The sequence below is a fragment of the Urocampus carinirostris genome, chromosome 3, assembly GCF_059441175.1.
Source record: "Urocampus carinirostris isolate Australia breed hairy pipefish chromosome 3, RoL_Ucar_1.0, whole genome shotgun sequence".
NCBI lineage: Eukaryota > Metazoa > Chordata > Actinopteri > Syngnathiformes > Syngnathidae > Urocampus > Urocampus carinirostris.
Genome location: NC_142351.1, coordinates 23,273,623 through 23,299,417, shown reverse-complemented (window position 1 = coordinate 23,299,417; position 25,795 = coordinate 23,273,623). Strand labels below are relative to the sequence as shown.

Sequence of the window (25,795 nt, the reverse complement as noted above, 5' to 3'; positions counted from 1 at the left end):
AGGACGTCTCCACAGGGTAGGATGTTTCGGCATAATACCGGAACATGAGTGTGAACATTCATCGCGTTAACCAGATGTTTCTAGCATTCAACCCACATGGTACTGTACAGATACGCTTTATGTTTGTATCCGAACAGAAAATAACTATCGTAGTTCCGCCAGCACTACGTTTATAGAGCGATCTTTATTATCCAACCTGACGATCTCGCCAAATAAACCTAGCGAGATCCTCCTCACTTGACGTTGCCGTTAGCCAATGAGCGGCCGGCGATGCGTTCACTGTTGAGTGGCTTCTGGCTGGCTGGGCAGCTACGAGCGAGCCTAAGCAGCTAGTATGGCGGAGGTGGGCAGTTTTTTCGAGTTGGAGGGGATAGAAAAACAATTGGATTCACTGATAAGCTCTTATTCGAGTGGCAGCCTGCAGGGAAACAGTAAAACGTTCTGTTTGGACTATTGTAAGGTAGGTAGTCCGTTTTGTCGAGATATTTGCTGTCGAAGGTATTAGCATATATGTTAGCTCACTCCCCCTCCCCCAGATTGAACGGCTAGCTCTTAGCTGCTATGACTGTGAGACATTTGCAAGAACAAGTTTGTGCCATGAAACAGACTTGGACTTATAAGCAACGTTAAAAACACAGCGGTTACAACATAAGAAAATAAGACAATTCATGTGTTATTCTGCCAGGGGTTATTGTTTTTTTTTAGAAAAAGCCAGGCTTCGACTGTCTCGCCCGAATAAATGTACATGAATTTACTAACTAACTTTGTAAGATGTTTACATAGCCCTGGAATTCGCTGTTGTTGCTACTCAAACATTTACTCGACCACGATGATTTTATTTCTAATCATATTTGCGATGCATGTTACCTATTAATTAGTCAACTTTTTAAGTCCATGGATTAATTCTCCTTTGCCAAAAACGACCATAACTTTATAGGCTTTGAGCCACAGCACTACGCACTTTAAAACTCAGTCGCACCTTGATGCACATATATGACGCAGGATACATATACGAACATATTCTCTTTTTGTTTGTATATACAGCATACATGTTATTTTTATCATGGTTAATGGTCTGAATTTATGTAGCGGTTTTCAAGTAAATGAAGACCTCCCAAAGCCCTTTACAATGCGCTTCACTCTTGCCCATTCACACACACACACACACACACCAATAGGGAGTCAGCCATGCAAGGTACATTATATCCTGTTTTTGAACTTAATTGCAAACTGTACACCGGGGTTTCAAAGAAAATGTTATTGCCATTTCATGTTAATGACAATAAAACAATCCTGAATGAAACATACTTAATTCATTAAATCTGGACTTTAACTCGTCGTTTGCTCACGTTTATTTATCCAACAGAAAGACAGAAAAAACAGGAGGAAAAACCCATTGCACTGCACTTTGGCAATGTCATATTCTAGCAGTGACAAGTGTTCAACTTGCAGGGGGATTACTTCATGTGCGGAACCTTCTCAAGGTTTCTTTGTTTTCTTCATGTTGAAGTTTAGTTTTCCTTGCCCTCATGTAAGTTTTAGAATAGGGGATGGTGTGATAATAGTCTGTGGTTTGCAATAATCTGTTGTCTGTACAGGCCTTTGAAACTTCCTGTAATTAAGGGATATACAAATAAACATGACTTGACTTGACAAATGATCTCTCCAAAAAACAAAATATTTTAACATGTGGTGCATCATTTGCGGGGTCTTTAAAACGTTGAAGTGACATATTTTCTCTATTTGGTGTTAGCAATGACCAGCTGAGTTAAAAGAGTCCCTTGTCTTTATTTTCCACTGTGCCTATCTGCTTCTATCTATTCTCTTAGTAGTATTTTCCACTGTGCCTATCTGCTTCTATCCATACTCTTAGTAGTACTGTTCAAGCGGAACACATTAGATTCGAGGATTTGGGGCTGGGTGGAGTGCTGGAGAGTGATGTCTTGTTCGGGGTGGACACATTAGATTCGTGAAATGAGGCCTGGGAGGAGTGCTGGAGAGTGATGTTATTTTCATCTCAGCAGGATTTTTTTCTTTCTATTAATCAGTGTGTCATGAAAATTGTGAAAGTGGGAAAAGGCCTGTTTATAGAACAGTCCAACTGCCAACCAAACCCCAAGAAAGATTAAAAAGAAGAGTTTTTTTTTTTAGCACAACTGAGAAATGAATGTACTTGCACGCACATTACAAATGAGCTGACTGCAGATAAAATGATGACACAACCCAGGAGATGATGGCAGAATGCAACAAAGTTCAAATTTCAGCTCATATGAGCTATTTGAAATCAATCAATGTTCATGATAGATGATAATAGCTGTTGGTGTCATTGTTTCACATAACTTTGACTGTCCCAGTGTTCGCAAACTTGAGTAGATTTCCTTTGTGTTGAATCAAAATAAAATTATTGCTGTTACTTTGGAAAACAATTATTAACATTTCTGCCCATTTTTAACATGCTGTGGTTCAAAGTAAGGAATGAAATACCATCCATTAAAAAAAATCAGGACATAACTTTGGATAAAGGAATTCAATTTAAATATGTTTAAAAAACTGTTGACGGAAATATTTTTAACCTTTATCAGTTATTAAAATCATTATCTGTTGCAAGCCCCACTCACAAAAAAAATACATTAAATCTTCATTAGGGAAGTAGCAACATTCTCTAATGTGATGCCAATCTTTCTGCAGACAGCAGCGTAAAACAGGGCAAAATTAAACAAAACAGGCATTTGAACAAAACACAACAGTAAAACATTTGATTTACACACACACTCCACAGAAGCCAACACACTGTAATCACTTGTTTATAAATAACTATTTGCCAGTAAGAACATTGGCTTGCTTTACCCCAATCTTGCATTTCTAAAATCTGACTTGTCTACTTTGGCCTTTACAACATGGATTTCGTGGCCAGGATTTTTACCTATGTTCACACTGCTGGTGATTGAGCTTACTTGAGGGTTTTGGGATAAATTCGACTTTTCTCATTCACAGTAATAACGTGTCCCCAAATAATACTTTTGGAAAGAAAAAGTGTTGGATATGGAAGTAAATGTTTACTTCTCCCCTTTTGTGGAGTAGAATACAATGTGAGAGAACCCCAATTATTGACGTTATACAATAAAATTTCCTTGAATCTTAACCCAACAAAAATTATTTGGGATCCCAGTTCACATGCAACTGGAATAAATCATGTCTATTTCTGTTTGTTTGTTCACACAGCTGGTGGAAGAATACACCTCTCGCTGGCAGACACCCCTCACTCGGCTCCGGGTCCTTGAGGTGGCCCTGTGCCACTTCACTCGGGCATCATCCTTCTTTACTTCAAACTGCTGTGAACACTTGCTTCACACACTCAGTAGTTTGGCCTTGTAAGTTCAGGCGCCTCCAAGCATAGTTCCTTTCTTTACATATAAACCTGAATCATTCCTTTGCTCCAAAGTAGGCTCTGCTTTTCTTACTGAATGACATTGAACAAGAATGTATGCAGTGGTATCCTGTAAATACCATATTTTCCGGACTACAAATCACTCCGGATTATAAATCGCACCATCCAAATAATGCATGATTAAGAAGGCAAAAGATATATTAGTCGCACCTGGAGTAAAAGTTGCATTCTGGGGGAAAATGTATTTGACAACATCCAGCACGAAAAACATACATGCCATCTTGAAGGGCGATTTGAAATAAAAACAAAATAGACAAAAACAGGCTAGATAAGTATACGGTTAGACTAACGTTACATGACTACCTTTTAATTTCAGTAGCCACGTAACATACTGAAGAGTTAATCGTACTACTTGGGCATAAAGAACATGCTTACCAAACTATCAATTTTACTCCAAATCACTTGATACAATGAAATTTTCATTCTCTGTGTCACGCTAGACGATGCGCCGCTTCTTCCTTCTGCTTCTACGACACGTCAGTTTCATTGTCACTCCCGCTTTTCGCTAGTCTCTTACAAGTCCCTCGCTAACTCCAACTTTTTTTTTTTTTGCTGCTAGATTACAGTTTTTGACTGCACACCTTAATATTTGCAGTATGTAATCTGCAAAATAAGATTTTCTTTCCGGTGCCATTTTCGTCGATTTTATAAATTACTGACAATGTTGAAATTATCAACACAGGCCTTGTGTGCCCTCTTTCGGTTTTGGTTGTAAATCATATTTGTAATGTGTGTTAATAATTTCTTCCATTAGGTTTATTGTAAAATTACACGTACAATTATATAAAGATCTTTTAATAATTTCACACACAAGTCACTTCGGAGTAGGGCTGCACGACTAACCGAAATCTAATCGATATCGCGATATGACACTCTTTGCGATTGTGTAACCGCAAAACACTGTGTTTTTTGGAGATTTATAGTTCCAGTTTGTTATTTGAGTGTTTGGCCAACAAGAATTGTCACATTTCGGGGTATAACAGCGCCGGCCAATCAGAAGCAGCTTTAATGGCACCAACCAACGGAGACGAGGTAAACTTTGCAAGAGGCACTCAGTCCAAGAGCCGCGCACAACTAGCCACCAAAACAAACACGACAGCTCGTAACTCTAGCGGCTCATTACATTGAAAATGAATTCATCAGTTACATCAGACTCTGAGGAAAGCCAGAAGAGCGCAAAGAGAAGCTGGGTGCTCCTTGAATTTTTCTCGCGTTCGCGAATTGACTGAGGCGGCGTCGGAAGGGAAAGTTAACAACTAGGCTAACAGCTCGGCAAAGAACTCCTAAGCCACCACTGCCGATCATTGCTAGTCACAAACGCCAGTTCCATTACTAATGAAACGGACGGCTTGGAGCTACCACTCGTGGAAAAGCGCTATTTTTGTGACTCATGTATTTTAATCATCACAAAGACCTTGCAGAACTTGGGTTACACGTCACTTGCGTGGAGCCACCCATCCGCTCTCTACATCGCTCTTACACTGAAACGAGTAACCTTCCAAATCATTGTACTTTTGTACTGTAATTCAGTAATTATTTGTAGTGTTATAGTTGTTATTTTGTTACAATTGTATACTCTCAGTATCTAAGGACGTCATCTTGAGGTAAGTTGACATGTCACTACGTTTAACTTCTCCCCGAAAACAAAACCAGAAAAGAATTTGCACTTTTCCTTTAAAATCGGAAATCACATCGAAATCGCAATACAGGTCTGAAAAATCGTAATTAGCTTTTGTCCCAAAATTGTGCAGGCCTACTTCAGAGTATAAATTGCATCCCCGGCCAAACTATGAAAAAGACTGCGACTTAAAGTCCGTCAAAAATAGTACTGTGCCTACAACATTTTACGGTGTGCTTTAAAAATGACTTTTTAAAAAATTGAAGAAGGCATTCTGTAAAGGGGAATTGATTTTCAGACAAATCTGACCTGAGCTTGTTTAAGTGTGTTGACCACAAATAATTAAACATCCCCTTAGACCGTGTTCATTTTACCTCTGAAAAGTGATGGGTCCCAGGGACTCGCATGCTCAAAAATATATGGGTCCCAACAGAGATCTATGGGTTCCCAAAATTTAGTGTTATCGCGGTTGAAATTGTAAATCGGCGACAAATATATAATATAAATCTATATATTTATTCAGGTTTAATCATCACAGTTTATTGGTAATACAAATCAGTTATCACTTCAAGATTTTTCAGTTCACAACAATATTGTACATTATACAAAATATTATTGCCAAAATAATTATATAAATCCATATTTTCATTCAGTTTTAATCATCACAGTTAATTAGTAATACAAAGCGGTTATCACTTCAGATTTTTCAGTTCACGATATTGTACACTATACAAAATAATATTGCTGAAATATTTATATATTTTTGCAGTTTTAATCATCACAGTTAATTGGTAATACAAAGCAGTTATCACTTCAAATTTTTCAGTTCATATATTCTACGTGGTTTGCTGTCCCGCCATAGTTGTAATGCCTTCTCAAGGTCCAATCCATTATCATCCTCCTCATAGCGTAACCAGGAATATAATTTATTCCATTTGGGCAGAAAAGTCCTTTTCTTGCTAGTAGTTTTTGTTTATTTTCTTTCGTCGAGTCGTTCGCTTCAAAACACGTGTTTTCCTTGCCTTCACGGTCTTCTGAAGAATTTCTCCGCGGTTTTTTCGTGCCGGAATTATTGCCGTTGTTACCACTTTCTGTGTTATGTTTCGATTTATTATCGACACTGAAGACATTACCAATTTTTTGTTGATTTGCACCTAATACCAACCGTTTTTTCGGAGGCATACTTCTTTTTCACTCGATAACCACCAAAACAATGACGTCATCTCAAAGCAATGAGATCTCGTTTGCCGAGATCGGCGCAAGACCAAAACAACAATGGTGTATGGCGGATCTGCCTGACGAAAAGTTTGGAGTGCTGTAAATCTTTGTTTAAAAAAAATAAAAAAAAAGGATTCGGGTAATAATGACAATTTGGTGTCAAAAACATTGCGTCCCGGGGACGCACGTTGATTTGACCCAATGCGTCCCCGGGCAAATGAGAACACTGGTCAGATATGGCAGAGAAATTTGTGTTGTACAACATTTGCTGTATTCTACCACAGAGATTCTCCCGGTATCTTAAAAAAAATGAAGAAATAATTTAAGAATATTTCTTGACTAATCTTTATTTGTTCTGTACACAGGAGTGTTTTTGAGTTGCTGCTCTTCTTTGATGAGCAAGATTTCCACAAAGAGCCATTGAAGCACTTCTCTGTTAAATTCCAGGTGAATAGTAATAATAACTGTATGCAAATATTTCAGACTGAAATGGAAACCCCATTCAATGCAATATACCAAATTAGTTGACTCTTTGCCATGTTTTCCCATTTTTTTTTTTTGCATTGCATTTTCACATTGCATTCCATATGCGGTTTTTCACATGACAATGACGATATGCAAAGCACTGTTAGCACAATAACTGGTTGTAAGCCACAAGAGGCCGTTAAATAGCTTTTTGATGGAATGCACATAAGTACAGTAAAAAGAAGAGCGGTAGAAGAAAGATGCATTATAATCAGTTATTATTTTGGAGTGCATGCAGATTGTACAAAATATGAATTATTTATGCATATATGGGAAATACAGTAGTAGTCAACAACAACTGTTTTTAGAGATGTTAAAAACAAATGTTAGTCCATGAAAAAGAAAAAACCTCAGTTGAGTGCAAATGAAATTGGTTTCAATTCGTTTTTTTTTTAAACCAAATAATGCCATAAATACATTGTGGTGTTTGTCAAAAGATAATAAATCAGTATTTGGTCGTTAAAAAATGGCATCAAGTATTTACTGAAAATCTCTTGATATGTTTTACAACCCAATGTACATAGTCACATTAATCATGGCAGATTTTGATTTCTTGAAACATTATTAACTTAGCGTCAAGAGGATTTTGTCTCAGTAGACGTTCGCAAATTATTCTCCATCATATGCAACCCAGTCATTAGCAAAAAGAATAGGAAGGTTGATGTGGTAACAAAAATACAGACAAAAACATTTCAATATATGTGTAACACTTAATACATAATACATGAATATTATTAACTTTGACCTCTTATTTTTCTTTTAGGAATGTCATTTTGCCTACTCAAGGCATCAGAATGTTCACCTAGTTCACGTTGAGCCTTTCCTCCATGTAGGAGGCCCTTGGGCCAGTGCAACCTTGAAGGAAATACTCAGAGAATCCAGTTTACCTCAGAATGAAGGTAAGTTACGTTTGTTTTCATTTCATGGCTCAGGTTGCCATTCTCATGTTTATTTCAATCTTATTTTTCAGCTAAACAAACAATGCACTCTGTATGCATTGTATCTGTATGCAATAGAAAGAAAAAATGTTCACCTTGCGTTGTGCGACTTTGCATTTTACTTGTCTTACTCGAATAGATTTTTGTTGACTTTGAACAGAGGAAAATAACATCTTTTACCAAATTGTATTCACACCAAAGGACTGGCATTTGCATATGTAAATAGTATTTTTTTTCTGTGTGTGACTTTTATCTTTACCAGTGGACAGTTTCCTTAGCTCTGAGCTACCAGTGTTGTTGGAGCTCCGGGTGCGCTACCTTCTTTCCCGTGAACGCATCAGTGAGGCTATAGCCCTGGCTAAGTGTTGTATCTGTCATCAGACAGCAGGGAAACACTTGTTCTTCCTCCAGGTCTACCTCAAATGGCTTTATAAAACACATTTTAAACACCTGCTTAAAGAGGTAGGTAGAAAGGCCATTAAACGCTTTCTGCTGCTATTTGACTTGGATTCTTTGGTCCATTCCTAATCTAAAATGTTTGTTTCAGGTTGCTAACCTTAATGGTAAAGATGCAGTGCACATCATCTGCAGTTTAGAGTATGAAGAAACAAATGAACTGTTGTTAGCCCTCTGCCAAGTGTTCCTCTCCCAACAACTCTGCAGGGGAGATATGTACTACTTGTGGTGGGTAAATTTGCATTTGTACAAAATAATTTTTATCTTCTAATATAGTAAAAACATTCCTTTTCTTTGACTTCACAGGGAGCTTGTTTTTGTGTGGAGCCAACTTCACAATCGACTGAATACTTCCAAGAAAGCTTTTCTGGAGGAAAGCCGTCAGCTAATGCAGTTTGCTACCAACCTAAACTCTGTCTTCCTGTTTGTCAGAGTTGTTTTACAGGAGGTTAGAATACAATACATCTATTTGTAATTGTTGTTTATCGAAATCAAACATTTTCATTGGCTCACACACCTGAATTTTTACATCACTTTTTTTCTGTCTTTCTAGTTGGGTCAAGACGGCGTCCAGTTTTGCGTGGAGCTGTGTACAGATGTCTTGAAATTTTGCCTCCCTTGTGACATTATCACAAAGACACTGATCTACAAAACTATTGCTGGCTTGCTACCCAATGATCTAGAAGTGTGCCGGGCGTGTGCACTTCTTGTCTTCTTCTTGGAACGTACCGTGGAGGCCTACAAAATGGTGTATTTGCTCTATTTGCTTCCAGACCAGGACTACCATCTTGATCACAACCCCATCAGAAATCAAATCCGATTTGAAACATTACAGGTAAACCCCTGTATCCATACACATTATTTGTTCACGCTTCACTATAATTATTTTTTTGGGCTAATACTGAAAAAGATAAACTTCACCTTATGACAAAAATCGGTTCCGACCAACTGGTGTAAATCCATTTACAATAGCGCCACCTGCTACTAAGACGTTATCTGCAGTGCCGTGAAAAAGTATTTACCCCCTTCATAAACTCTTTTTATATACTTTTGACTCACACAGGTTTCAGATCATCCAACCAATTTTAATATCACACAGACACAAGCTAAGGAAATACAAAATGCAGTTTTGAAATATTGATTTTATTTACTAAAGCACAAAAAATATCTTACTCTATCTGGCCTTAAGCGGGCTGTTCATGCTATTTGGTGCTGACTGGCCGCCAACAGTGTTGTCCCAGTTGCCTGGCTGCTGTGCAACACAGTATCAGACATTGAATTTAAAAAAAAATAACAGAGTATGGTGGATTTTAAGTCTGATGTTACTTGTATTTGCCGAGGTAAACATTGTTTTCTAATTAATTGGATCACCGAAAAATAAACAAAATATATTATGCATAAAAAACTACTTTTTGGGGCCTCTCTTGTGTTTTCTACAATTAAGTGCCAATGTCATTTTTTTCTGTTTGTTCTAGTGCTTTGAGATTTAAGTTTGAAAACACAGCTTTTTTAAAAGAAATACATCTCAAGCATAAAATATTTAACTTAGGAAAAGTAAGTAAAAAGCAAATATTCCATGGTCACAATAAAGCCCAATTCAACTATGTAAATTTACATTTATGGGCTGGAGAAAATAAATTTTTACGACACAAATAATTAAATTTAATAAAATACTTCAAGCCACAGTCTAATATTTGACCACTAGATGGCACTGTTTTATGCGAATGAAAACCGGTGCCAAAGAGCAAAGCGCAGCAGAAAGATTCCAGAAAAACATTGCGGCGAACTTTAGGTAGGGTTTACTCTGTTTTTATACAGATTAACATTGGTATGATAGTTCATGTATTTTTACCTTTTATTCAAACCAATATATATATATATATATATATATTATATCTGAATAAAACATTTTGTACCATTAGGAGGCACAGGCACTAAATACTTCACACTGTCCCTTTAAGTTAACAATTCGAAACACCAACAATTCAATTACTTTAACTAAATCAAGTTTGCAATCCTGTTACAGATCTGTTGATAAAACACACTATTTTTCAAGGTAACATTAAAACAATAATAAAGTCTATTAGACATTTTATTTAGGAGGTGTTAATCAGTAGGCTAGCAGTCAGTGTTCCGTTATAGATATTGATGTATGTGGAGTACAGTAATGCATTATTCTGTTCTGTTTTGTTACATTTTCTTTTGGCAGGTCTTGAAAAAGGACCTTTACTTTGACCCAGAGTTTTGGAATCTCATTGCTCTGCGTACCAATTGTTTGAAACTAATGAATGAGAAAGTAGTGGACACTTCCCTTGAAGAACTAATGGAGGAAACGTGGGTCTCAAATTATTGTGCCAAAGAGTTTTCCTTTGTGGATAATACACCAACAGCAAGTGTGGATAATGTACCAGCAAAAAAGCCTCAACATGATAGCGGAGAAAAGGACATTTTGTCAGTGGAGCCGTCCGAAAAACTCAGGTTGGGCCAAGACAAAACAGGACTCAATGGTAGCAACAATGTGAAGAAAAGTGTTAACAGGTTGCAATGTACCAACAAAGCATCTCAACCGTTAAGGCGTTCATTTTGGCAGCTTGACAAAATACATGAAGTAAGGTCATGTCAGCTAAGACGGACTACTCGACTGTCTGAAAGAAATCGCCCAAAACGAAGAATTCAAAAACCCAAATGGCTATTAGAAGATTCAGGTAGTCTACAAGAGTCAAAGCACAGGAAACGTGGTTTGACTCAACAAAGCGTCCATCGGTCATCTCCCCTAAAGAAGCCTGAAAATCCGCGGGTCAAGAACAGCATCAAACCTGAGCTTTCTGAAGACTCTTGTACCAAGCATGAGACAGGATTTTGCTTGGACTCTGTTGAACCAGATCCTGCACCGCAAATAATCCTAGAGTTATCCCTACCAGACAATGAGCTATCGGGAACATTTACAGAAGATTACAACAGACAGAAAGCCTGCCCTCCAATGCTCTTTTATAAACCAACACTAAAACTTCCAGACTCCTCCGTGCCTGTAAAGCCAATCCATGGAAAAGAGGTCATCCTTCGGGCAAGGGATGCAACCATGCTTGCGCAGCTTATGCACTGTTATGCTCGCAGGGCTAAAGGAAAGGGTAGGGCGTCAAATATTCACGGATCTGTATCAACAATCACACGCTCTTCTGCACATGGGAGTCCTGTCAAACAACCCTGTGAAAAATCTCTTGCTGAGTCGAGGATCAGTTCAAGCCCTGAAGATGCAGTTGGAACTAAACATCCAGAACCACCAAGTCTTGTACTGTCACCGGCAACAGATCTGACAGTAGGCAAAGATATTAAAAACACCGTTTCTTCGGACAAACTAAATACATTAATACCAACTGAAATCCGTATTTTACATACAACTGCTCAATCTGCAAAAACTACTAAAATTCATGCGAAAGTTGAATCTCTAGAACTCAGCGATGAATCTTCTGTTGAGATGAAGGTGACTTTTGCTTCACAAAGCCCTCCAGTGGGGAAACATATACCACAGCCAACCACAGCTTCTAGCGAGTGTCCTCAAAGCTGTAATATGCAAAGCAGAGAAATTGAAGATACTGAACATACCTTGTCAGGGTCAAGTACTTTCAATACTCTAAATGCCGACTCACTATGTCACATGCTGGTTAAACATGGACAAGCTCCTGTGAACAAAGAAATAAAACATAATCCACTACCACTTGAATCTCATTCTGAAAAAAGTGAAATGTGTATGGACAATGCCAAAGATTTCACAGACAATTCTCAACGTGCACAATCTAACCACATTGACAACATTTTGGCCTTAGGAACAGAGATGGTCTCTCAGCTACCCTCTGCTGTTGACCTGGATCTGGAAAATTGCAAACAACCTATAGAAGCTGACAACAAGGAATCAGTCCTTAGAAATATTGATGTTAAACATGCTTCCTGTAATGCAGTGCCAGAACCATCAACAACTGGTAATTTACAAGGAAATCTTAATGAAAGGTCAGCCGATGATGATGGTTGTGATGATGACTTTGAGGACGATGAATCAATTGAGACAGAGGAATCCAGGTTGGAATTCTGCTGTACTTTTTGTCAGAAAGATTTTAAGGGCAGGCGTGTTGTAAGACATGCCATGTTTCATTTCCGCAAGGATGAGTGTATGTTTTGTGGGACCATGTTCAAAGATGACCTCCTGGCCATGATGCACTTGTCTGATCATATTGAAAAGCTCAAAAGAAGCAGGGAGGTAGCCTGTAACAAAGGTCAGGAATCAAGTGTGACAGAAACAAAGGCTAGTTCCCAGCCTAAGACTTCTTCCAAAGCAATGCTTTCCAAGAGGACGCCTGACCACCCCTTTAAGAGGGTACTGAGGAAGTCTTCGGTCAGTAATAAATCTGTGAGCCATCGACAAGCACACTTATTAACACAATCAAGAAATTTGAGATCAAATCACAAGCCAGTCAGTAATCTGTTTGTACCAAAAAACAAACAACATGTGTGCATTAACTCCAAACCTCCGGACCGCAAGCTAAACGGACATATTGGTAAAAAGAATCAGTTTGAGCAAACAAAACCATCCATCTCTAAAGACAAAGACATGCAGGCATCTCCAATTCAAGATTCTAAAGACAAAACAGACGACTACAGTGGGAAACACTCATGGCCCAAATCTCGTCAGTCCTTTGCATCATCGCAGACGAGTAAAAGTGTATATCGTTTGAAGAATGATACAACCAAGGAAAGGAACAAGCATTTTCAGGGTAACAAACTGAAGCAAACCAAGGAGGTTACCTGTCCAGTAGATGGATGCACTTGGTCTACAAGCTTATCAAATAACCGTGTTGCACTCCTTTACCATTCTCTGGACTATCACTACGGTGAGATCAAACCTTTAGAGCTGTCATTAAAAGTTGAAAACAACAAATGCAGTATTTGTAGGAGAGTTATATGGAGCTTTGAGCATTTTCGGTATCATGTGGAAAGACATAGACGCAGCCCTCGGCATCCTTGTCTCCATTTGGGTTGCAAAGCTCGATTCAAAACTGGAAATGAAATGAGACGCCATGCTCGGAAACACAGTCCACTGCAGGCGGTGTGCTGCTTACCTAGTTGTTCTAAACTATTTATTTGTCTCTGGGCGCTAAACCTTCACGAAAAAGAGCATTTTGCTTCCAAACCAACGAATAATGTGGAGACTGTCCACATTGATGATAACTACATGAAGATAAAAGATGTAACCTCTTCTATGGAAGGTAATTTAAAAGGGTCAACAGCAAAGTTTAAGCCACATGCATCTCATGAAAAACCAGCAAAACATGTCATTGGTACTCCTTCCGGTATAAAGACCTCTCTGGTAAAAAATGCACCAAAGATCAAAAAAGAATCCAAGCATTCAAACATTTTGAAGAATCTCTCAAACAAAGACACCACACCACTACTCAACTCCACTATGCAGTCCAGTAATCATGGCTTGAAACTGAGGTCACAAACTCAGAAATCCAAGACTAATCTGGTAGTTACCAAAAGATTTGAGTTACCTTTAGGATGTGGAAGCAAATTTAGGGATAAGTTAAAGAAAAAGGTTGATGTCGACCAAACTGAACCAGTCAAGCGAAAAAGAGGCCGTCCCCGAAAGTTTAACAAAGCAACGCCTGACGAAAACACAACCGAGGTCCAAAATAGTCAAACTCTAAAGAGTGAAAACTCTGACGTTCCTGAGACTACAGTGTCACAAATAATCAGTAACAAGTTGCAAATGATAGAAAAGCAGAAGCAATTCATTAATGCAAACAGAATGACTGAAACAATGCACCAGAATTTGCAGTCCCAAAAAAGTATGAATGGATGCATCAAAGGTAGCAGTCATGCCAAACTCCCTCTAGCAACAGCATCTCGGAGTTCAATTGTTCAAGCACTAAGATTAAGAGTTCTTAATTTGAGGAAACGCTGCGCTTCAAAAGACAGCGAGTCTTTGGGAGATAGTAAGGAGAAAAAGAGGAGGCTTGCGCTTCGAAAAAGTCCCCGATTTCTGACAACTTCAAAGGAGCCTTCAAAATCAACATTAATTGATGTAGCCAAAACCTCTGGCGATGAAATATCTACAAAAACTCATCATGTTCCAGTGGTCACCCCAGTAAACATCGAGATAACTAAAAATAAGTCGGATCTAAATAAAGTTACAGTCACACACTGCCCCAAACTGGGGAAAATCTCTCAGGAGGAACTGGAAGATGTGGCAAGTGAACGCTCCAGTTCGACCACGCCCAATTTGGCGCTCAAGTCTCATGATAAAGTATCTAATTCCAGTCCCATCACTGCCAATTTAAGGAGAAAGACCAGATCTTTTATTTTGACCAGTGATAGTTCCAGTTCAGACACAGCTACATCCATGCAAAGTTCCGTAAAAGAACCTTTAGATGTGAAAAGTGATGGCAACATTTCCACCACTGCCAACTTGAGAAAGTCCAAGCGAAAACCTTCAAATGTTATTAGTTCAGCCATCTCTAAGCAAATCTCTGTTATAGAACCTTTAGATATGACGAGAGATAGCCCAAGTTGCACCACAGACAATTTTAGGAAGAAGTCAATGGAAGAATCTTCAAATGTGACAGTGGAAGATTTCAGTTCCACAGTACCTATCTCCAAGACCGAACCTTTGAATGTGGCACATGAAGATTTAATTTCAACCACATTCAATTTGAGGCAAAAATCTACAGAAGATCCTTTAGAATTGCAGAGAGATGGCTCCAGTCCCACAGAGGCCAATGTGAATAGAAAGTCAGAGGATGAACCTACAAATGTGACAATTGATGGCTCTAGTTCTTCAGCATCCACCTCTAAAAAGAAACCTTCAAATGTGTCCGGTAACAATTGCAGTGCAACCACATCTTTGATGCAAAACTTGATTGAGGAACCTGTACATGAGGAGAGTGCTGGTTCCAGTTCCACCACAGGCAGTTCAACAGTAAAATCAAAGCAGAAACCTTCAAATATGAATATTGATTGCTCTAGCTCCACTGGGTCCATCTCCAACAACGAACTTTCTAATGTGACTTGTGATAGTTCCAGTTCAACTACATCCAGTTTGAAGCAGAAGTCCATGGAAAAAGCTTTCGAAAAAAGTAGTGATTTATCCTGTTCTAACACAGCAAATATGATGAAGAAATCAAAGGAGGAATCTTCAAATGCGTCTCGTCATGGGTCAAATTCCATCATGCCCAATTTGAATAGACAGACAAAGGATGTACCCCTCAAGGCTGATGGCTTTACATCTAAGACCTCTAAACTAAAGAGAAAGTCTAAGGATAAACCTTCAAGGTTGAATAAGTCCAATTCAAACAAATCCAATTTGGAGACAAAATCAACTGTTCAAAGTGAACACACAGTACATAATCCGACTTCCAACTTAAATAATGCGCATATGAGAAAAAACAAAGCTACAATGGCTGTCAAAGAAGGTGACAAAAAGAAAGGCAAGAAGAGACCACAAGAGGACCAAGATAGGCTTATTGCTAAAGTGGCAACAAAGTCTAAAACTGAAGATTCAAATATTAGTCAAGGAAGAGGCAGACATTGTCCAAGTTGTTCTAACCGGCAGATACATCAGAACATAACACCTCAGTGTGGTAAAGCCAGTTGTGGGGTAGCCATCGGAGATGATAAATCCACATTGTGCATCGACACTCTGGCCGAGTACGGAAAGAAGCACATGCGGGCGCCGCCCACAGCCTACCTCGATGAGAAGTTCACCGCCATGCCCAAAAGACGGAAGGAGGGCAAGTCTTGCACCTGTGCCTTGTCTGAGGAGGCTGTCATCCCCGTTCTTCTGCAGAGGCATCGGTGTGCCAACTGCTTCATGACCTTCAACACCACGGAAGAGCTGCAGGATCACCTCCACCTTCAGCGCTGCTCCAACCTTTTTGGCTTTGATTCGGATGAAGAGGGTAAGTTTAAGACCATTTCATAATATTTGTAAATATGATCCATGTTAAGGGTGGCTTGTGGCTGACTGGTCAGCATGTCCGCCTTACAGTTCTGAAGTCCAAGTTATAATTCAACTGGCTTCTCTGTATGGAGTTTGCATGTTCTCCACTTACCTGTGTTTTCTTCCACATTACAAAATGATGCATGGCAGGTCAATTGGTGGTCCAAATATTCCCTAGATATTAGTGAGCGTGCGAATTGTTGTCTCTCCGAGTGCTATGCATCTGACTGGTACCAGGTTCAGGGTGGTCACTCCCTGACTACTGGTACCCCGCAAACCTTGTGTCAGGATAAGTGGTTCAGAAAATAGATGGACGTTACTTCTGCGTTAATATAAAAGTGACAGGTTGACAGTGCCTCAAGCATGTGAAAGATAATTTCCCTAATCGTTTCTATATCTTGACCGTTCATTATTATATGATTTACACATTTATAAGGAATTATACGTCCTCACAGGGTTGCACAATTTGAAAAAAAAAAACTAATTGTGTTTTTTTTTTTTTTTTTTAAACTCGTGTTGGAATTACAATGCGATTTTCGATTTTAAAACAAAAGTGCATTTTCCCTTTTTTGTTGAAACTTAATCATAGTGACTTGTTACTTACATCAAGTCATTACAGACAGAGTATACAACTGTAACGAAATAACAACTATAGAATAGTTGAATAGATGGTCTTTATTGTCATTATACAAAAGTATAACGAAATTGGAGGGCTTCACATTTCAGAGTGAGAAAGCGATTTAGAGAGCGTCTAGCTATCTACAGGCTAGCTACGGTTAACCATGACTTCAGCAAGGTCTTTGCGATGATTGAAATACAAGAGGCACAATAGTAGGGGTTTTGCATGAGTTGTAGCTCCAGGTCATCCGCTTCATGGGTAATGGAATTGGCACTGGTGACTAGCCAGTCTTGGCAGGGGTGGCTTGTGAGAGTAGCAGTAAGCCGGTATTCATTTTTCTCCTGAAGCCACATCATTCGATTCCCGGACGCGATAACAATCCACACAGCACCCGATCATCACCATTTCTCTATGCTCTTCTGACTTTCCTGCCTGTCCCATTTATTGCCGAATTTCCTTTTAACGTAACGAACCGCTAAGGCTACTACTAGCTGTCGCGTTGCGCAGTCGTTTGTTTCGGTGGCCAGTTGTGCGCCCGGTCACCCTGGCTTTCGCATACGCCAGCCTATCACTGTCATACACTTACTGCTTGCAAGCTTTGACTCGCCTTTACTGACGAGTGCTATTAAAACTTACTCCTGATTGACCTGCGCCATTAAAAATCAATCCTTGAAAAAAACCCAGTGTCTTGCGATTACCCAAATACATCACATTGAAATATGGATTAGATTCTGGTTAATCTTGGAGCCCTATTACGTGGCCTTTATATGCTGTAGTCATAATATTAGCCTGCAAGTGTCTTGTCCCTCTGAAAAGGCAACTGGGATTTGTATTACCACAAAGCCAAACATCAGAGTAGAGGTCAATTCTTTCAAAACAAACCTGTTCCTTTCTGCCGTATACTACATGGCTTAATCATTAAGCAACATTTGAGTGATATGATATTATTCAAATAAAAGTCATTATTCCTAACCTCAATGTCTCAATTATACATTCTATTTTTTAAACAATGCTATAAATAAACGCAAAGTTCGATTCATTATCACTAATTTTGCTATTTTGCGTTCATATTTATATTTCCGTACAGCACTCTATTTTCTCCATTCGCTAACATTCATTTCTGGCACCATAAGTTAAAATAGCCTGATAATGAGATAAAATATAATTCCTTTTCATTTTCACCATCTGAATCATGAGTGGACCAGTGGTTAGGTTTCGGCACTCACTGCTGCGACCCGTGTTGGATTTCCATTGCATGCAATGTTTTTGTAATTATGGTCAGCGTTAGATCAATCATTGCTCTGTAAGTGTATTTTACACGCAACAGTTATACATAAATATGATGCCTTACTTAAGTTTCATTTCATGCGCCTTATAGTTCAGTGCGCCTTGTATATGAAATATATAACAAAAATTAGGTGTGCCTTACAGTAAGGATAGTATGTCAAGACAAAACTGACGTCTTCTCACTTGGAGAGCAGCAGGAACATAAGTGCAATGGAGACCACTGTTGTAGTGTGTTGCGATAATCATTTTGACTGAGAGGTTCATGAAGGTAACTTGAATGGGATTGGATGAACAAGCCAATAAGGTGGGGCTTCTATAATAGGGTGGTCCTTAATGGGGGTCGAAATTTTTTTTTTTGAAATATTGGGCTCTGACCCCCCGCATATGTTCTTATATCGATAAAAACACCCTGTGTGCAATTTTGAACAATTTGGATAATATTTAGAGGTAGCTCAACGACTTTGAAATTTCCCAAAATGGTAAAATTTTGGCAATTTTCGAGAAAAAACGGAAATCTTAACCCTATGTGTACGGCGTTTTAGAACATCCAATTTCAGTCCATTGCTTATAATTGTAACACAAGAAAAGTTACAAGTAACTTTGTACACTAGGTCTGATATAATGTGCGAAAAATCCTTATTTTTCATACCAAAATTTCAGAGGCCTTGAGCGACCTCTAAATATCCTTTGATTTTGATGAAACTTTGCCTAATTACGTTTTGTATATATTGGAACATATTCAAGGGGTCAGAGCATGAAATTTTAAAAGTCGAAAAATAAGGACCACCCTATTCTATAATTGAGTATTGAGGACAGCAATTGAAGTAGTTTTTTTTTGGTTAGCGACGCACCCTGATACCTCAAAATGATTATCACGGAAGATCTGGTAGAACTGCCTACGTAAGACACAAAATATCCCAAGCCGCTCCATGCTACACTAAACCAAAGTCACTTTTGTATTCTTTTTGTTGCAGGCAAAGGTTGAACAATGTCACTTGACTGTGCGCACCGCTTGGATGCAGAACTGCGTTGCCTGTGGAGCTTGTGGGGTTGGATCAAGGGTGACCAGACCTCTTCAAGACTTCATTTTGTATAGAATTATTATGTACAACATTTTGTATGGACTTATTATGTACAGACCAAAAAAATCCACAGTCAGTTCTTGCAGAACAGTTTGTACTGAAGTGCCTGCTCGTGGATCTACGTTTTGCTTCTCCAGTCCGGACCAGAACTGCGGCATGGATACGCTTTCAAATCAAAAAGCCATAAAAAGGACTCTCTGCATTATGCACCCGTCACATTCGACAGGCTAATGCTCTTATTACCAGACGATGGCTTTCATATTCCATTTTATTGGGAGAAGCTCCGGAACTTATTGATCAAAGAATGGATGAACTACTGTGTGATCTCATTTCAGTGCTGCCAGTAGGGGTCAGCATGAACTAAATATTTTAAAGGATGCAGTCTTATCTTAATTTAAGATGGAAGTTTTTCTCTGCTCCATTGCTTAGGTTGTTTTCAAACTGTTAAATAATTATCATATAATAGACCTGTCTACGCTATAAACATTACCCGGTTGTCTTTCAGGCTCCCTTCTCGTTAGGACATTGCAGAACCACAATTTTACTACTATTTACGGTTCTATTTATTTTTTATATTGTAAATACTAGGAGAATATAAATTCTTTATGACAGGGTTTGATGGAGCCAAGTTTGTATTTGTTTTGGGAAATAAATGAAACACACAAAGAAGCTCTTTCTATTGCAGCACACTTGTATTTAGTTGTTGAATGGATTGTAATTGATTTCTTGAGTGACACTTTCTTAACTGATCCGCAAAGTGTAGCCGGAGGCTCAAGTATGTTTGTGTAGAATAATTGCAAAAATACATGGAATGATTTGAATGTTTAAATAATGATAAACATTGTCCAGAAATTTCTCAGTAAAGTAGCCAGAACGTAATATGAAACTTCAGACTTCCCCCTCTCTATTGTCTAGCATTGAATATGATCTCTTCAAATGCTGGGATTTGTTCTTCGGCACTTTAGGCACCTTTGCCAATCAAAACATTGACTTTGGCCTTTTATGTTGTATTTCAGAACTACAGAAGACCATTTAAATATAAAGAAATGAAGTATTTACATTTTAACATGACTAGAATCATTTAATTTAAGCTACCAATCAGCCTTACAGCAGGAACATGTTTTAAAAGTATGTCTTAGCTACGACTGTTCCGCTGTAGGAATGCAAACGTTCAGTTGGGAAAGATTGACTCTGGGTGTCATGTTCATGCTCCTGCGACAGCTCTCGGAGCCTGCAGCAAAGTTGACTCGTGCTTATTTCATCTTCAGTCTACACACTGTTATTATCTTCTTCCACTTTTCTTGAAATGGAAAGTGGCGGTGCGCTTGCTCCAGCATGTTGCAAAAGTTGGCCCGGAAGCAGATCATGTCCATGCGGCCTTTTGACATTGCGCCAGGTGCGTTGGGACAAGAGCCCACACGCGGACACCTGTGAGTCACATAGATCTCATTTCCTCTTCTGTTGCGGCATCTAGCCAGGGGACCAAGTCTTTTTTCACGCCTGGAATCCTTGTAAAGTCTGTCGTAATCCAATAACCGTCGATGTGTTCCGCTTCATGGTCTCCTGTATTGCCGGTCTCTCATGGTTCAAGTGAAGTCCTTAATTCCACTCTGGCTTCATATAGTTGGGAATGCATTGGCAGACTTGGTGGCTGTAGTAAAAGCCCGATATACAGGCACGTTTGGGGGTCCGACATGGTAATCTGTAGCAACTAAAGTAAAATGGAGGAGAAAAGACACATTCAATGATAAAATCACAATTGAGGCTTTGTAGGTGAAGGGAACTTAGTATTTGGCAAAGTTATAAAAACAGTTATGTTACAAACACTCATCGTCGTTTGGTTTCTACTATCACCATATTGTCATTAAGGAAATTTACTGTAATATTGATCCCTACCGATACTTTTTGCTTGTAAATCTCATGATCATTGAATAATTGAACCTTGCCCCCTTGGGTCAGTTAATGATTATGATAAAAACAGGACAAAGGTTTTCGGCACCGAAAAATGTTTCATTTTTTGTCAAATAACTAACTTTGCTTTAAACAAATAAATATAAATATTTCCATTACAAGCGTTTCAGAACGAAAAGCCTAGCAATGTAACAAAAATACAAAGAGACTAGAGATTTACAATACCTTCTATCGCACAATATTTTGAAAATAAAATCAGTAACGCAAAAAAAATGTGTCAAATATTTCATTGGGTGTGTCTGCCAGAGTGATTATAGAATTACATGTTTTGTTGAGTAAGAGTAACATTGACATATTTGGTTGAAGCTCATTGCTTACTGGAGGGTAGCTTTTCTCATGCGTACATGTAAATCTTTGGTGTTGCCACAATATATACTAAAATTGGAACGATACGATCATACAACTTTACCCACCCTAATTACATTTTGCTACGTTCTTTTCTGTAGTTAGAAAGTCCACACCACGTTACGCTTCCTGTTTGCCTCTGCCAATTTAAGCTTTTGGTAAGGGTGGGCGAATGATTTGGCTCTTTTCCGCCTGGCAGGCAGTCAGGCAGGGAATACTAAAAGTGAGTGTCAGACGCACACTCAGGCGTGGGAAGTGTAAGAAGGGCTGCACTATCTACATAGAGAAGTGGCGCTTTGAGGAAATTGTTGATGGAGCTACAGTACTCATGAACCCAGGATAATAGTATTGATCCAATTCAAATACTTGATTAGTATTAATAATACTAAAATTTAGACCAATCTGCCCACCCCTAATTGTCAGTGTTTGTTTTGATGATGGACAAACTAGAAAATGTCCAGTTAAAAATAGAGTTGTAGTTATTTCAAGTAAAACCTTGTTTTATTCCACTGACGTATAAATTGGGTTTCCAATTTTATTAGTACAGCCCTGATCACAGAAAGTCAAAGGGCTGCACAAACAACTATTAGCATTAATGACTAGTTTGATGTACATGGATGCTAGCATTAGCAATTTGCATTTCTCTTGTAATTATGTATGTTCACGAAAATATATATGAAAATATATATTTTTAAGTAAATGGGAAAACTTAAAATTGAAATTTCTGTAATAGAAGATAGTTGTTCTTATTTTACCAAAAAAAAAAAGTTACGAATTACCAACAAGCATATAAACTATTATTCAGACTGAATTCGAAACCGGGATGTGGAACAAAGCATGACTGTGTTAAAAGAAAGTAAAGAAAGACTTCTATTTTGTCTTTCTGTATATTTTCTTGGCCGTCATTTATACATAATAATGGGAAGTATTATATTGCAATAGTATTTGGCCTTTGGAACCATTAAAAATAAACCTAAAATGTTAACCCCCCTTAAAATCAAATCTGATCACATAATTTGACCTTCTGAGACCATTTGTTACGCTCTATTTTTATATTAAACTAAAAAATTCCCTTTTTGGGTAATGGGAGTGAAAAAGAAAAAAATTGTAAATGACAAATAGATGGCATTTATTGCCTGTTAAGTGGAGTACAGTGCTTAAGGGTGCGGGACTTTTCCAAAACGACCCCCTCCTCATCCCCGCACACACACACACACATAGTCGAAATGTAAGCTATTTATAATAATACTGGGGGACCTAAATACTTCACATGGCCTGCAGAGGATCCGAATAATGCAACATTTCTGTGGACCACGTGACTCAAAAATTATGACACATTTTTAAGAAGGTGTAGTGTGTTCAGGTCAAGCATTTTGCAATGTTTTGTGGAAGCTTAAACATAAACATGATTTAATGAAATTTTATCGGATCAATATGAAGGGGTCTATTTTATATATTTTCAGTTACTGGGATCAATTACAGACAGTGGAATAGTTTCACCATCGGTAGAGATGCAAAACAGACATCTCTTAGAACCTTAAAAGTAACAAACCATGAGCAAAGTCAAAGCTCGCTTCTAACAGAACACAAAAACTTTAAATATATTTTGCTTAACTAAATGTAAGTTCCTCAGAATTTCTGGTCCATCCAAAACGATTTCTATCGATTCCTGGAAACATTCTAACCCAGAAGGGGAAAACTACAGACTCGCACGAGACCTTGCGGTGGGCAGACTTTTTTTGGGTCGCGGGCTGCATTGGGTTGAAAAATTGCACAAAACGGCCCGGAGGAAAAAAAAAGATTGATCTTGAATCCCATACGTCAGCAATTCATGAGGCATACTCAACAACACTACAGCTAATTGCTTTTCTCCCGTTACAAAACTATCTATCTACCCACCCTGGTCATATCCCTCGGGAGGGGTGACCGACAGCAAGACACACATTCACAAAAACAAAGAAAAGAAAAAAGGAAAAAGTCGCAAAAAACACAAAAAATTTGACCATGGCCAACCCAAACACCCAAACAAGTTAAGCACCTCGGCACCCAAGTTGGTTATGCTTTCGTCTCCCCAGATGAAACGGCACATATCACTCGGGTCAGGGTGACACAACACACTCTTTGTTCAACAGCAGGGCCCGACAGCTTTCACTGGTTTACCCCTGCCGCATCATACAGGTGCCCTGCCCATCCCTTAGAACGCGCCCAAACATCCCACTTTGCTTTCACAACACCTCTCCCCTCATTCCTATCATCTAAAAAAAACACCTACAGATCTATTTATTTTTAAATCTATTGCTTTTTCAAATTGAAACCAAACAAATATCTTGATTCGAGACTTGAACTTTAGTCTATTGTTTCTTAACTTTGAAAGGAGACTAAGTTTTCTTGCGTGAAAAAAAACGCTCCAATCATCGCATTAGATTTCTCATCTCATTAGCTGCACCGCTTATCCTCAGGAGGGTCACGGGAGTGCTGGAGCCCATCCCAGCAATCATCGGGCAGTGGGCAGGGGACACTCTGAACTGGTTACCAGCCAGTCGCAGGGCACAAAGGGACAGACAACTCGCTTACTCATTCACACCTAGGGACAATTTGGACCGGCCACCTGAAATGCATGTCTTTGAAATGTGGGAGGAAACCAACGCAAGCAGAGGGAGAACATACAAACTCCTCACAGGAAGTCCGGTAGCTGGATTTGAACCCACACAGGAGGTTCCCTAGACCTTAGAACTGTGCCGCCGTGCTGCCCCGCATTAGATTTCTGTTCTGTTTCTGTAAAAGTTTGTGACTTCCGCTTTAAAACGAGCACATGCTTTTTTTCCTAATATTCTGGAAACTTATTGTGTTTCACGCTCAAAAATAAGAGTGTACGATAAAATCTACAAAAAAAATAATATTTGCCTTATTTGTACATTCAGGCAAATAAAAAAAGATACGTTTTTTTAACGGCAATATTTACGAATGAAACACAAATGTTTCCACGTACATGGTATTTATATATATCTTTTATAATAAACCATTTCATCATATTCGTTTCAAAGTGCTCAGAAGTATAGGTGGGGTGCGTTGTTTGAGGTGTCCTTAAAATGTTAAACATTTGAGAATTTCTCAATTACGTATGTGTAAACTATCCCCAATTGAGTTCAAAGAGCCCTCATTTTCCACTGCGCCTATCTGCTTTTATACTACTTTTAGCAGAGCTGTCAGGGGGCAGAACACATAAGGTTTGAGGAATCGGGCCTAGGGGGGAGTTCTGTAGAGTGACGAGACAAGAATGGCACCAAGTTATCACATTTCCGTTAGCAGTACCTTTTTATTGTTTAATACATCCATCCATTATCTGTACCGCTTATCCCCAGTAGGGTTGCGGGATGCTCGAGTTCATCCCAGTTATCTTCGGGCAGTGGGCAGGGGACACCCTGAACTGGTTGCCAGCCAGTCGCAGGGAACACAAGGACAGACAACTCACTCACTTATTCACACCTAGGGACAATTCGAACCGGCCAATTAACCGGACATCTATGGTTTTGGAATGTGAGAAGAAACCGGAGTGCACGGACGAAACCCACACAAGCATGGGGAGAATATGCAAACTCCGCACAGGAAGGCTGGTATCTCAGAACTGTGCTGCTGACGCGTTAACCACTCATCCGTGCCACCCTCATTTAACACACATTATGATTACGAAAAAGCCTGAAGGGCCACATGTGTCCCGCGGGTCGTAGTTTGCCCACGCCTGCATCAGGCACTTTTTGTCACAAATTCGTGTTTTCTGTGGTCTTCCCCCAAGAATGTCCACCGTGACAAATGACTTGCAAGTCTGAACTTTTCCCTCACGGCTCAGCTGCCGTCCCCTGGTGTGTTTTTCTTTGGACCCCGTCACTCCATCCATCTCGGCGCTTGCTCTGCTCACTGTCAGTGAGCGTCTGGGGTCAGGGGCCCTTCGCGTGCGAGCTGTGGGAACCGCAACACACCCTCGCGGCCAAGAACGCGGTCGGGTGCCGGGGACGTCTCGTGTCCATAAAAGGAAGCGTCGTGAACAAAAATGAATAGATGGGGTCTACAGTCATTTAGATTTGTGTTTTTTCTAAAGTCTTCTCAAATGATTGTGTCATAGAGCAACATAAGCAAAATGGAGGTGCTATAGATAAAGCTGGGGTGCATCATTTGAGGTGTCCTTAAAGAAAATGAAAAGTGAAATGTTTTCTTTGGGGGTGGCACGGCGGATAAATGGTTAGCTCATTAGCGGCACATTTCATGGGTTTAAATTCAGCTACCAGCCTTTCTGTGTGGTG

The 25,795-nt window shown here is 39.2% G+C and overlaps 2 protein-coding genes across 4 annotated transcripts in view; one reads left to right on the top strand and one right to left on the bottom strand.

Annotated features, from left to right (window-relative positions):
* Positions 1-305: 305 nt before the first annotated feature.
* Positions 306-19,865, top strand: LOC148369211 (uncharacterized). Of its 2 annotated transcripts, none has more exons than XM_088331146.1 (10): positions 306-460; positions 3,223-3,371; positions 6,650-6,731; positions 7,573-7,708; positions 8,010-8,209; positions 8,295-8,431; positions 8,510-8,651; positions 8,757-9,038; positions 10,413-16,152; positions 19,074-19,865. In XM_088331146.1, the coding sequence occupies exons 1-10, from the start codon at positions 335-337 to the stop codon at positions 19,082-19,084; spliced, it is 7,005 nt and encodes a 2,334-aa protein (XP_088187272.1). In that variant the 5' UTR covers positions 306-334; the 3' UTR covers positions 19,085-19,865. The 2 variants fall into 2 exon arrangements, with proteins under 2 accessions (XP_088187272.1, XP_088187273.1); XM_088331147.1 differs by lacking the exon at positions 306-460 and adding an exon at positions 1,080-1,195.
* vegfc (vascular endothelial growth factor c) overlaps positions 16,873-25,795 on the bottom strand; it is a 24,746-nt gene continuing 15,823 nt past the window's right edge. For both annotated transcript variants that reach the window (XM_088331151.1, XM_088331152.1), the window contains exon 8: positions 16,873-20,892. In XM_088331151.1, the coding sequence (XP_088187277.1) occupies positions 20,781-20,892 (112 nt within the window). In that variant the 3' untranslated portion in view covers positions 16,873-20,780. The remainder of the gene's footprint in view (positions 20,893-25,795) is intronic.

Bases quoted from the DNA above. Each gene is read 5' to 3' on its own strand.
- LOC148369211 (XM_088331146.1), top strand. From the start codon at position 335: ATGGCGGAGGTGGGCAGTTTTTTCGAGTTGGAGGGGATAGAAAAACAA. The intron at 3,372-6,649 runs GTAAGTTCAGGC...TTCTGTACACAG, and splicing joins ACACTCAGTAGTTTGGCCTT to GAGTGTTTTTGAGTTGCTGC. The intron at 7,709-8,009 runs GTAAGTTACGTT...TATCTTTACCAG, and splicing joins CAGTTTACCTCAGAATGAAG to TGGACAGTTTCCTTAGCTCT.